We start from the raw sequence: 13,516 nt of genomic DNA on the forward strand, positions 1-13,516 counted from the left end.
AGCAGGGAGGGGAGGTAGAGGCAGTGATGGGAGAGATGGGGTGCAGGTAAGGACCTGGGGGTGGGAAGGGAGGCAGGGACTGGGGAGACCGGGGGTCAGGCAGGGGCTAAGAAGACAAGAACCGGGAGGGGAGGCTGGCAGGGATGGGGAGAGCGAGCGACGGGCTTGGAGGCGGGGTGGCGCAAGTAGGTATCTGAGGGGGAGAAAGGTAGACCGGAATGGAAGGATGGGGCGAAGCAGTCAAGGGATGGGCAGAGGCAGACAGGGCTGGGGGGAAAACGGGACCGTGGAGGGAAGACAAGGACCTGCCGAACGGAGAAAGGCAGGCAGTGACCGAGGTGGAGGAAGGCGGGGACGGGAGGGACAGGTAAGGAGCAAAGGGGAGAATAGCGGGCAGAGAGAGATCTGGGGAGCAGGCAGGGAGCGGGAGGGTGCAGGCGGGGGGAGGGGGCATGCAGGCAGGCAGGGAGGCGGGCGGAAGAGCAGGGCCGCCCCCGGCCCCACGTGGCTTGGGGAACACGCGGGTTTATAAAGCAACCCCGGCCCGCGCGGGTGCGGAAGGAGACAGCGGCAGCAGCGGCTGGGACCGGGACTCGAACCCGCTGTATTCGGATGCGCCCGGCGGTTCCAGCGGGGCCACGGCCGCCCGCGAGCCATGGAGCTGCCCATCGATGTGACCACGCATGTGCCTGTGGAACTGCCCACGGCCACTGCCACCCCCTGGGGCAACGGCACCGCCTGGGCTCCCCTGCCCGGACACGGCGTCAACGACACGAGTCCGCAGCGGGCCAAGAACGCCACATCCATCCTCATCGCCATCGTCATCACTGCGCTCTACTCCGTGGTGTGCGTGGTGGGGCTGCTAGGCAACGTCCTGGTCATGTACGGCATCGTCAGGTGAGAGATGGGCACCCCACCCGCTGCCCACGAGGGGTGGGGTGTGTGCACCCAAGGGGTGGGGACACCTTGGGTAGGTGGACATCGAATGTGAGAGGGCTGATGGAGCCAGGGTGTGCCAGGGGCAAATGTGCAGCACATGCAAGGTGTGAAATGGTAACATTGAGTGAGTGTACACCAGGAGTGGGTGTACACTAGGGATGAGTGTGCACCAGGGTTGAGACAGCACCCGGAGGGAATTTGCGCCAGGGATAAGTATGCGCCAGGATCGTCTGTGCACCAGAAGGCAGTTTGCACTAAGAGAAAGTGTGCACAAGAGCGAGTGTGTGCTGTGTGTCAACCAGCAGCAGAAGTAAGTGTGCACCAAGAGTGCGCACCGGTTGTGAGTGTGCACTAGGTATGAGTGTGCACTGGGTGTGAGTTTGACCCAGGTATGAGTGTGCATCGAGTGTAAACCAGCAGCAGGAGGAGGGTTGGGTGTGCACCGGCTGCTTGTGCAGGCAGCATCGAGACGGGTGTTCCTGATGGGTGTGATGTGTGTGTGAGCAGTGCATGTGCAAGCAGTGCAAGTATGTGGGGGGGTGCAGATGCTGTGCGAAGGATGAAAGCAGAGGCCATGTGTGCCTGGAGCAGCTCAGGGGGTGAAAAGAAGCTGTGTTTGGGCAGGAGGGTGGGACGACACAGCCCGACCCCAAGCGAGTGCCCCTTGTCCTTTGTGAGGAAGAGAAGCCGCAGGGCTGCTCACACTGCAGGGTGGGAGCTGCCCTGTTAGCAGGGTGGGTCCAGAGCCACCCCCCGACCAGGGGCTGGTGGGTTCCCACTGCTCCAACCCCACTCCATCAGTGGGAGTTACCCACCCAGCCTATTTCCAGTTCCTGCTTGTGCTGGCACCTCTTGCAGCTGCCTGACTTCTGTTTTTCTCTAACAAAGAGCAGGAGCCATATGGCCCAGCCCCATCTCCCACAACAGCTGAGCTGTCCTCTGGTCCCCTCAATATGGGATACCATCTCCAGCAGCAGAGAGACCCACTTTAGCTCCATCCAACACCTTGGCACCTGTGGCGAGGCTTTCCCTAGGCAGAGAGGGGTCTGTGGGGTTTCTGCACCCCAGAACAAGTGACAGGACCTAAATGCCCCCCGTTTTAAAGATGGGGCATGGCAAGATGCTGCTGTATCCAGCCTGGCACTTGTGCTAAGGTACGAAATCTCATCAGTCCCTTTGTCTGAGACGCTCACTGGTCCTGCCTGAATAAGATGGGTTGACATGGAAAATGGGACGATAAACCTAAGTCTCGCAGAGCACAGGTCCAGTGCCAGCAGTGAGGGCTGGCGTAGTCCCTCCACAGCCCTGCCAGCAGCAGAGGATGGAGCTGTGCTGACCATTACACTCTGTGAGGGCACAGACTTCCAGCCTGGCAGGAGGGAGCAGAAGTGTCTCACTGGGTGCCTGGGCTTCACAGCCACCCCCTCTGCACTGGAGGGGCCTTGGTGCTGGTGGTCCAGAATTTGTAGGGTAATCCTAATTCCCATTGCCTCAGGTGGTGCTGTAACCCCAGTTTAGCCAAAACCCTAGAGCCAAACAAGAGCTGGTGGCTGGATTTAAACAAACCCCCCCACCCCAATCCACATTTTTTAACCATTTCCACCCTCCCTTCCCCATCCCTTTCAGTCCATAGCTATTGTTACAAGAGGTCAGCACAGGCCAGCACTGCCTGCGTACAAATAAATGTGGTGACTCATCGGAGGGAAGGAAACCAGCTTGAAACACGTCCATGACCCATCCTGGAGTGCCCATCACCCTGGTGGCAGGCTCTGCTGCCCCTGCTCCTCATTCTCTGTGGGGCTCTGCTGTGTGTTCTAAACCATCCAAAAGGGTGGGCAATGGGGAATGGGATGGGGGAGTCACTTGCTGACCAGACATGACCCCTAATGGGATTTTTCATACACTCGAAGTGGCATTAAAAATGAGCCCTAGTCTGAAAGAGCAAATTGAGGTAATTGCGGCAAAGACAGATGCCATGAGCGATGTCACGGTGAGGGATGAGTGTTATTAGACCCCTTCCAGCTGGTTCTGCTCAAAGAGGAGAGGGAAGGCATTTTAAAGAGAGTGATTTCATGTGCAAACCACATCCTCCCTACTTTACTCACTCACCCTCCCTATTTTACTCGACCTCGTGTTAGCCAGGCTTTATCAAGCCTGACAGATCCACAGATCCCATCATCACAGCTTCTAGCCCCCCCTATTTTCTGGCTGATGATGGAATTAAACACAGGATCACAGAATCGCAGAGTTGTTTGGGTTGAAAGTGACCTTACAGACCATCTTGTTCCACTACCCTGCCGTAGGCGGGGTTACCTTCCACTAGACCAGGTGGCCCCGAGCCCTGTCGAGCTGGCCTTGAACACTTGCAGGGATGGGGAATATCTCCCATGGAATGAGCAAATATCATCCTCCAAGCCCCTGGGACAGGTGGGGCTTTGGGGACCCCTCTTCCATGGCCAAAGCCACCTGGAGTTTCCCAGGGTTCCTTGTCAGAGTTGCTCCATGTTGACAGGGTTTAGGCCAGGACTAGGGGAGACCTGTGCCCATGCAGGAACAAGCTATGAGATGGGATCAGCTCAGATTTGGACCTCACTGCCAGGGAGATTCTGGGTATTTGCCCAGTGCCACCTCCCAGTGCCCTTGGGGTCCAGGCAGGGTGTACAGGCAGTCTAGAAGCATGGCTGGAGCACATCCTGGGGGTCAGGAACCTCAAGGATCATGCTGAGTTTGCCACAAAGCCCATGAATGCAAGGAGCTGGCAGATGCAAACACAGGACCCTCGTCCATAGCTCCATGAATGGACACACCATGACCAGAGCACAGCCAAACCCCAAATAAATCCCTCTCCAGAGCAGCCAAACGCATCCACACACCTGCAGGGACCTCAGCACACCCAGCACCCTCCCCACCACAGCTCTGACCAGCACTGCCATTCCCACTGCATTGTCAGATGCTTTTAAAAATACCTCTGGAAGCAATTGGCAGCTGTGAGCTCGGGGCCGCAAGTGCCCTCACCCCCACCGAGCCCATCAGCCCCCCGCCAGCTCCCGCATGGGCTCAGGGACAGCTGGGCTCAGGCTTTGTCAAGCCAGGCTCTTTCAAGAGGAGGCTTTTAGCAGCTCCAGTTTTTCTTTTGCTTATTATTCACTTTTCTTTCACTTATTTATTTTCCAAGAGGTTTGGAGAGGGGGTCCCTACTTGGGAGTCGAGACTGGAATGCAGAGCTGCCCTGTGCCTGCCCCATCTCCTCCCGTCTCTTCTCTCCATCAACACCTCCCAGATTGTTCCGTTCAAGTGCATAACTTACCAATCAAGGCACTCACTTAATTGTGTTGGGTTTGGCAGCCTGGGGAGCTCCATCAGCAGCAGTGGATGGCTTGCTCTAATGCAAGCAATAAACCTCTTTCCTGGAGCAGCAGCTTCATTTGCAGCTCAGGGGGTCAGCAGGATGGACCCCCCCACACACTGGGCAGGGTGTTGAAACCTCAGCCCAGGCCTGGAGGGGGTTGAATCCTGTCCCAAAATCCCAGTGCTGAAGGCTATATTGCCACCCTCATTATTCCAGTCACCCCCATCATCATCTCAAGTCATCCCAGTCAACCCCATCCTCATCCCAGTTATCCCCCATCATTCCAGTCAAATGCATCATCAGAGTCAACCCATCATCCCAGACATTCCCATTATCATCCCAGTCATCTCCATTATCCCAGTCATCTCCGTCACTGCTTTGCCCTCACTAGCCCCATCCTGCCTGGGGAGGGGTGACAGCTCTGGTCCTCCAGTCCCCCATCCCTCGCACATCTGGCAGAGGGTTGGGAAGTGCTTACCCTGCAGAGCCAAGCACATCTGGCAGACCACGGAATGAATAACTGATTTTTTTACCATTTTACTCAAAAAACAGAGACCAAAGACATGTGAATCTACCTGAACTGACTGTTTGTCCGCATAGGAGAAGCAAAACCTGACAATACCACAAATTCTCAGCTTTTTGTTTAACCTGGAAGGAAACTTTTCTGCAAAAGCTCTTGGAAAATAACACTAAAGAGAACTGAAAAGGACTTTTCAAGGACAAGACATTTTTTATGCCATATTTAAATTAAAAAAAAAAAAAAAAAACTCAGCTCAAATATTTCCACCCTTGGGCAAGGGGCTGCCATTTGCAGCCATGGTGAAGGAGACAGGAATGCTCTTGGAGCTGGGAGCTAGGTTTAGCTGTTGTTTTCTATTTTCTCCCAGAGAGAAATTAGTTTTTCAGCTCCAGTTCCCAGTTCTACCGACAACGGAAGCCGGTGGGTCTCTGTCCCCACCAACACACTCTCCTGAAATGGAGAAAGGATAAAGGGAAGGGGTTGTGTACCACCGTCAATCCCAGGAGCCTCTTTTGCACACCAACCTGCTGTCCTGGGATCCAGCCAGGACAGGATCATCTGAGATGGGAGCTACTATTTGATGCTTTGATGCTTTGAATGAGCAACGAAGGGGTTGTCTCCCCACTCCATACCACACCCCAGTGCTGCTACAGGCAGGTTTAGCCATGCACAGAGACAGTTGTGTGCAAACTGACCCCGTTGTTAATTAATTAGGATGCATCTAAACAAGCTCAGGGCTGTGGAGGATGCTCTAAACAATGGGGATTTGCTGGAAGGTAACTCAGGAAGAATTGGAGCTGCTGGTGTAGCCCTGCAAAGAGCCACTTCTACCCCAGCACAATGTGTTGCCCTTTGGAGGTGCCCAGCAGATCCCTCAGCATCTATTTCCAAGCCGCCACACCATTCAAAGCATCCCTTTGACCAACAGTTACAGGACTGGATGCTCCTGGGACAAGCACACACATCCCTGCTGCTCTGGCATCGACCATAATTTTGCGTCATAATTTTGAATTTTCCCTTCAAGGAAGAGTTTGGAAATGAGGGACCAGGCGTTTCTCTTGCCATGGTGTGACAAGAACCAGAACCAGAACCAGGCCTTCCGAAATGCCCTGGGGGACCCAGCCGGGCTTCCCCAAAGGCTCTGGAGCTCCAGGCTGGCTAATTGCACTGCTTCCAGATGGCCTGCTTCCGGGGGTAATCGATCCAATTTCTGCAAGCAAACTTGACAGGGAAGCAGGCTGGATAATCACAATTTACTGGGTGGAAGATCAGATGGAGGGTTGGGGGGATGAAGGACATTGTGCAACTGGTTAAAGGAAATGGAGTAAATCAATCTCATTGGAGAGTTGACTTCTCTGGAAAGTTCTTTATTCCTTTGAATAAAGGCAGGCATGGAATGATTGTCACCTCCCTGGTCAGGTGCAGGAAAGCCACTGTGGAAGGGCAAAGTCATGCTCTGCAGGTCCCAGCTCAGCATATGTGAATGTCATCCCCTGCTCAGGTACCAGGATAGGGTGGGTGGCTCCCTGCCCATGGCTGGGGAGTGGAATGAGATAAGCTTTAAGGTCCCTCCCAACTAGAATCCCAGAATGGCCTGGGTTGAAAGGGACCTTAAAGCTCATCCAGGTTTACCCCCTGCCATGGGCAGGGACACCTTCCACTAGACCAGATTGCTCCAAGCCATGTCCAACCTTGCCTGGAACACTTCCAGGGGTTGGGCAGCCACAGCTTCTTTGGGCAACCTCTGCCAGGAGCTCACCGCCTTGAGAGGGAAGGATTTCTTCCCAATAACCCATCTAACATCCTGTCACTCCAGGCCCTTGTAAAGAGTCTTCTTTCTTGTGGGCTACCACAGGGACTGGAAGGCCACAATTAAGTCACCCCAAAGCTTCTCTTCTTCAGGCTGAACAATCCCAGTTCTCTCAGCCTTTCCTCACAGCAGAAGTGTTCCATCCCTCTAGTCATCTTGGTGGCCTCTCCTGGATTCGCCCCAACAGCTCCATGTCCTATCTCAATGCGCTCCCTGGCACACCTGGAAAGGTGCTGAGCACATCAGTGTTGCAGAAAGGCCATGTCACAGTGTACTTTTGCCCACCAAGGCTGGTGTGACCTTGTGAGCAGCCAGGCTGTGCCACCTCCTCATCACATCAAGTGCCCTGACCACCTGTAACGTCTCCCTTCTCTGCCACCTCCAGGTACACCAAGATGAAGACAGCCACCAACATCTACATCTTCAACCTGGCACTGGCCGACGCACTGGCCACCAGCACACTGCCCTTCCAGAGTGCCAAGTACCTTATGGAGACCTGGCCTTTTGGGGAGCTGCTCTGCAAGATTGTGCTCTCCATTGACTACTACAACATGTTCACCAGCATCTTCACCCTCACCATGATGAGCGTGGACCGCTACGTCGCCGTGTGCCACCCGGTCAAGGCCCTGGACTTCCGCACACCAGCCAAAGCCAAGATGATCAATGTCTGCATCTGGGTGCTCTCCTCGCTCATCGGGGTGCCCATCATGGTCATGGCGGTCACCAAGTCAAAAGGCAAGTGACTCTGGGTACGCGTCCCCTCCTGTCCCATCGGTCCATCCCAGGGGTGACATGGCAAACTTGACCTCTGGTCCTGTAGCAGATTTGTGGTCAGTGGTGAACACCTCTCCATGATACCATAAATGTGCCCTGTCGTGGAAAAAGCATTGTGGTATTATTTCCCATCTTGGAAACTATCCCAGTAATTGTCATTCCTTACCCTTAAGCGTGGGGATGCCACACCTTTCCCCATCTCCAGTCCAACCAGTGCCTCTCCCCAGCATTCCTGGGGTGCAAATCAGGTGCCTAAAAACACCCCCAGGGATGCTGCAAAGTCCCCAAGTGGCCCACACTAAGATTTGCAGCTCACGTGTTGGGACACTGGCCCTTGGCTGCTGGGAAAGCTCTGAGCATCTTGAGGAAGTTGACAGATTTCAGTGGAGGGTGACATGGGGATGTGTCCACCATGGGAGCTGGGAGAAGGCAGGATTGGCCTTGAATGGCCCAGGAGGCTCTGCAAGGAAAAGATTCCAGGGTCACTGTACCCACGGCAACCCCTCAACCTCCTGTGAGCAGGGGGCTGATGGCACAGAGCTCCTGGAGAACCTTTGCCAAGAGCAGGCAGGCACCTCCCTGGGGTTTTAACAAGTCATAACCGAGCAGGAGGCATAATATTCTCGGCAGTCACTCCACCAGCTCCCTCTTTGACCCTCCTCTCTCCTACAGATGGGATGGTCCTGTGCACACTCCAGTTTCCTGATCCTCCCATCTACTGGGACACCGTGACCAAGATCTGTGTCTTCATCTTTGCCTTTCTGGTCCCCATTTTGGTCATCACCGTCTGCTATGGGCTGATGATCCTTCGCCTGAAGAGCGTCCGCCTCCTCTCAGGCTCGAAGGAGAAGGACCGCAACCTGCGGCGCATCACACGCATGGTGCTGGTGGTGGTGGCAGCCTTCATCATCTGCTGGACACCCATCCACATCTTTGTCATTGTCTGGACACTGGTGGACATAGACAAGAAGAACCCCTATGTGGTGGCCAGCCTGCACTTCTGCATTGCCCTGGGCTACACTAACAGCAGCCTCAACCCTGTCCTCTACGCTTTCTTGGATGAAAACTTCAAGAGGTGCTTCCGAGAGTTCTGCCTGCCTTTCCGAGCCCATGCAGACCAGAACAGCTTCTCCCGTGCCAGGAACACCACACGGGAGCACGTGTCCACCTGCACCCCTTCTGAAGCCCGCAACAAGCCAGCATGACTAGACGTGGGCAGCCCCCAGTGGGGCTGCCGGGGACACGGAGGAGACGAGGTGCACTCAGAAGTCACCCAAGTCACCACCACAGAGTTCTAGCAGGGTGGTGGCCTGGGCACTGCTTGGTAACACTGCTGAGTATGCGTACAGACTGACTGCAAAGACTTTCCTCCTGGAAAAGAAGAAAGAGAGAATTGGGACTCACTGAATGATGTCGGGAGAAGACCAGAACAAGGGACAACTTGGGAAAAGTTGCCCTGCTGCTGCCACCATGTCAACCAACAACATCCAGCAAGGGCTGTTACCCTCCAACACGTGGCTCTTGGCAAAACCCAGGGCACTGGGACTGCCAGGTCCACATGCTTCTCTTCCTGCACAGGCCAGGATGACATCACAACCAGTGGCAAGAGGGGAAATACTCCCATGGCAGAAGGGAACAGTGCCAGGTGATCTTAGGATCACAGAGTGATTCAGGTTGGAAAAGCCCTCCGAGCTCAAGTTCAGCTGTTCTCCCAGCACTGCCGAGGCCACCACTAGCCCATGTCCCGAAGTGCTACATCCACACAGCTTTTAAATCCCTCCGGTGATGGTGACTCCCCCACTGCCCTGGGCAGCTGAGCCAAGGCTGGACAACCCTTTCAGTGAAGATATGTTCCCTAATATCCAACCTAATCCTCCCCTGGAATGAGTTGAGACCCTTTCCTCTGTCGCATCATGGGACCTCATTCCATCCCCCTTTGAGCTGTGTCAAAAAAACAACCAGAGAAGGGAAGAGAAAATTATGCCACTTCAGAGACACTGTTCAAAAAGCTCCAGGTACATAGTAAAAATTCTCCTGGAGTGCTTCAAACTGGGACTGCTCCCAGAGAAAACTTTCTACTCTTAATGTCGTTGCTGTGTTATTTAGAGACCTCTGAGTGCAGCTAAGGCTGCCCTGGATGTGGATGTGGTTGCTGGGAATATGGATATGGCCAGGGGATGGAGCAGGACACGTCTGAAGCTGACCCCATATCCAAGTGCCAGTGCCAATTTCCCCATGCCCAGCATCCGTCAGGGTGACTGAAGAAGTCATTAAAATCAAGAAGAACGTGATTAAGGGAGTAATTTATGGGAACTTGAGTTGTTTCTCTCAGTGCTAAAGTAATTAGGATAGAATAACAGGCAGCACCAAAAGCTCTCCCTCCTCTGTGCATCAGGAGAAGGATGAGCAACAGCACTGCCTGGATTTCCATAGCAGAGGCAAAAATAATGGGATGGGGTTGTGGGTTTTGTTTTTTTTTTTGAGAAGATGACAAAAATATCACCTCCCTTTCACAATTCCTCAAGCAGGGACAGAGGTTGTGCAGGTACCAAGAAAGGACCTACAGCCCACAAGTGGTAGAGGTTTGGGGATTTCAACTCATCTGGATGGAATAGCGTTCCTACAAAGGGATAGCGGAATTCCAATTAACTCCCAATGACTCCTGCAGAAACCACCTTCCAGGGACCTCTTGACCACATTATCTGCAGCTGAATGATAACTGATGGGTTCTCCCGCTTCCTGAATCCCCGCTCCAGCCCTGTGCCACATCTGCGAACCACCACTTTTCCTTCCTTTCACCTTGCCTCTGTGATCACCAAGCGGTCAGATAAGCTAAGGAGGAGAATGCTTGGGGGAAGTAGTAATAGCACTGAGAGAACAAATTGATGCAGCTGGAGGAAGCAAGCGAGCACCCAGGTGCACCTGGAGCTCACAGGCTGGATGCAGAGCTCGTCTTATGTCTGATTTCTCCAGTTGTATCAATTTAGGCTAGTGAAAGCCATTACCTCTCCTATGGGGCACGGACCTCGATTATTCCATTCCGGCAGCATCCCAGCAGGGATCTAGGGGCTGATCCAGCTTCTCCCCACCTAAAAACCCACTCCCCCAGCCCCTTGTCTGGACTGGGAAACTGGGGACAAATCCTAATCGAGGGAAACGGCACTGGGAGATCCTGCCTGCCCAGACCAAGCCATGCTGTAGTCAGGATGCTCAGAGGGAACTCTGTGTACTTTTATAAATATATATGTATGTATGTCTATAGCTGTATGAAATTAAAGTGACCCTAAGGCCTCCCATCCCACCTCCCACTACAGCAGCTTCTCTCTGTGTGATGGAGCTAAAGCTGCTGGATCCATAGCACCTCACAAAGTACTTCAGCCACTATTTCCAGCTGCAGCCCCTGGGATTTTGGCGTTCCAGTGGCATTTCTGTACAGGAACCCTGCTTTCTAAAAATTAAAATAATAAAGTAAAATCAGATATAGGAAGCAGTTTCTAGCTCTCTTATGTCTCCCAGGCATCAAAAATGAGCAGGGTCTGGCTCAGGGGGGTGGTCTGGGGAGTGATGGGAGAGGAACTACCTCTAAATTTTCGCTTTATTATTTCCAGGGAGGGTGGTGAGGCCCCAGCACAGGTTGCCCAGAGAAGCTGTGACTGCCCCATCCCTGGAAGTGTTCAAGGCCAGGTTGGACGAGGCTTAGAGCAACCTGGACTAGTGGAAGGTGTCCCTGCCTATGGCAGGGGGTGGAATTGGATGTGCTTAAACATCCCTTCCAACCCAGGCCATTCCATGATTGTAAATTCAAGTTCTAAAAAGATCAGCTGGATTTGGAAAACCTCACCTTTGTGAGTTTCTCATCTTTCTCCCCCCAAAGCCCTTTAGCTGAGATTGTCTTCAAGCCCTAGTCACCAAAAACCTCTGCTGCCACCAGTCATCAAGATATTTTATTTTAAGAGCCCAGCAGCTCAAATTCTGGCCCGAATTACATTTGTAATTTAAATGCAAATGATGACTTAGCAGAAAAGCAATAGAAACAGGTGTCAGAGCCTGTAACTTTGCTCTGGCTTAATGAAACTTTGGATTTTAAGGTATTTATGACTTCTGTTGTGTAGGTTTGTGAGTTTCCAAAGAAGGGGAAACCATGAAACGCACAGGGTGGATGTGAAAACCAGATTTCCAGTCTGGGGGTGTTGTTTAGCAAGGGCACTGCTACTCCAGCACCACTCGAGGACCCCCCTCCATCACCCAGCACCCCCAGAAAACCAAACCAGGCGCTGATGCCGGCGATTTCACAGCCCAGTTAAAACGGCAGCCAGCCTAGCTTAATAATGCAGCCACCTGTGCCAGCACACAGGTGCTACCACACACCTACCAGCTATTTCCAAGGACCTTTGCAGCCCAAAAACATGTTACTGCAGGAAATGTCCTTTCCCCCCCCCTTTTTTTTTTTTATTAATCCACCAAATAATGAACCCCAATATATTGGGGTTTATTCTTATGTGTGTGATTAATTACGATAATGCTGTTTTCTTTGTCTGCAGGTTTAGGCTGACTTTGGAATTGCATTCATATGCAGATGGAAATGAATGGATCTGGCTTTCCTGGGGAGGACAGGAGTGAGATCTCCCACCTTCCTCACCCCAGAGGATGCTGGGGTGGATCCAGGCACTCAGCCCTACAGAGATACTGGCTAGGTTCCAGACTTAATGATAGGATTCAGGGAGAGACAGCCCAGTGCAATGACCAAACTCTGTTGCTTGCAGACCCATCGTTAAACCCTGGCACAGGCAGCTTGGCTGTAATTAAAGCTCATTTCCTCTTCCAGGCAGGAAAGGAAGAACAAGGAAACAATCTCAATATCCTCCAAACCCTTGTGAAGATGCAATTCTCTCCCTGCAGATCCTGCAGGACCACTGCATAAGCAGAATTTTTGTATCTAAAACACCATGAAAAACATGAAAAAAATCTCTCACACACAAACCCTGCAGAAAACATCCAAAGTGCTTTTATTCTGGCCTCAAAAGAGCCTCACACCACCAGGCCTCATCCTCCATGGATGCTAAAGCCCTCAAATTCCACTTTCCCAGCTTTTGTCTGTAAATCAAAAGCCTTTTATGCACTTCCAATAGCAACAGATGGAGACCAGAGTGTGGGATTGGAGCTGCCAACTGGGGATGAGGGAGGGTCTGGAGGGTGTCAGTGCTGGAAAACCTCCACCATGGACTGAGGCTGGATCCTGACACAGCGAGGGGTCCACTGCACAGGACCCAAACTCCTCCTCCTCAAAATGCCCCAAATTCACTCTGTGATCACAAAACCTCGTTAATGACACATTTCCCTTCCTTCAATTAAGCTGTTTTCCTTCGCCCACCCTCTCCCCCATGTGGAGGCTGATCCCCCAGTTTCCAACAGCTTCCCACTGAAGTGTCACTCTGGCTCCAGAGACAGCAGCTGATTCATCAGTTCTGAATATTTTAAAACTTATTGTTCTCCCCAGCCCATTTTTCCCCCGTTTCTTGAAAATAGCAACAAGCTCTCCATTCACAAAGAGATGCTTTCCCTTTTCCAGGACCAGCCCCTCAAGAATGGAAGAAAAGAATCTCATTTGGGAATGATCTGGGTTTTCTCTGCACCTGCAGGAGCTGGAGCAGGGAGTCACATTGGCTCCTGACAGGATCCAACCCTGTGATGACCACACAGTTGTGCCATCACTGATCCTGTTGCTTCTGCAAGGAATTGCCCAAATGCAGGGGATGGATGCAAAAAACTGCCAGTGCTGGTGATGGGGAGGAACTGGGAGCACTGACATGTGGGGTCTTGCCTCCCAGCTTCCCAGTAGCTGAGGCTGTTTTTTGGATAAATGCTGTTACTGAGAATCAAGCCCAAGACAAGGAGCAGTTTCCCCATCAGATATCCAGCAGGTCACAATTCATGGAGGAGCATTAAATGGTAATGATCTCCAGGGTGCAGTTAGCCACGGGATTAGGGAACACTTGCCCATAGCTTAGCCTGCAGTCATGGCAAAATATGGACTCGATCCCTGGCAGTAAAACATTCCCCATGGGCCTACATCCCAACTTCACATGTAGAGAGAGGGAAAAGTAAAGTCCTTTGCAAGCCCAGG

At 52.7% G+C, this 13,516-nt stretch overlaps 1 protein-coding gene across 1 annotated transcript; it reads left to right on the forward strand.

The window, feature by feature from the left end:
- The first annotated feature begins 453 nt into the window (after window positions 1–453).
- OPRD1 (opioid receptor delta 1) lies at window positions 454–10,875 on the forward strand. The gene is made up of 3 exons (XM_085081100.1): window positions 454–897; window positions 7,004–7,353; window positions 8,065–10,875. Exons 1-3 carry the CDS (start codon window positions 656–658, stop codon window positions 8,595–8,597), a joined length of 1,125 nt encoding a protein of 374 aa, XP_084937226.1. The 5' UTR covers window positions 454–655; the 3' UTR covers window positions 8,598–10,875.
- Window positions 10,876–13,516: the final 2,641 nt, after the last annotated feature.

Source organism: Lichenostomus cassidix, chromosome 23 (assembly GCF_008360975.1).
Source record: "Lichenostomus cassidix isolate B80296 chromosome 23, HeHo_3.0, whole genome shotgun sequence".
NCBI lineage: Eukaryota > Metazoa > Chordata > Aves > Passeriformes > Meliphagidae > Lichenostomus > Lichenostomus cassidix.

Excerpts from the sequence above, each read along its gene's own strand:
- OPRD1 (XM_085081100.1), top strand. The coding sequence starts at position 656 with ATGGAGCTGCCCATCGATGTGACCACGCATGTGCCTGTGGAACTGCCC. Across the intron at positions 898-7,003 it reads GTCATGTACGGCATCGTCAG|GTACACCAAGATGAAGACAG; the intron begins GTGAGAGATGGG and ends TGCCACCTCCAG. Across the intron at positions 7,354-8,064 it reads GGCGGTCACCAAGTCAAAAG|ATGGGATGGTCCTGTGCACA; the intron begins GCAAGTGACTCT and ends TCTCTCCTACAG.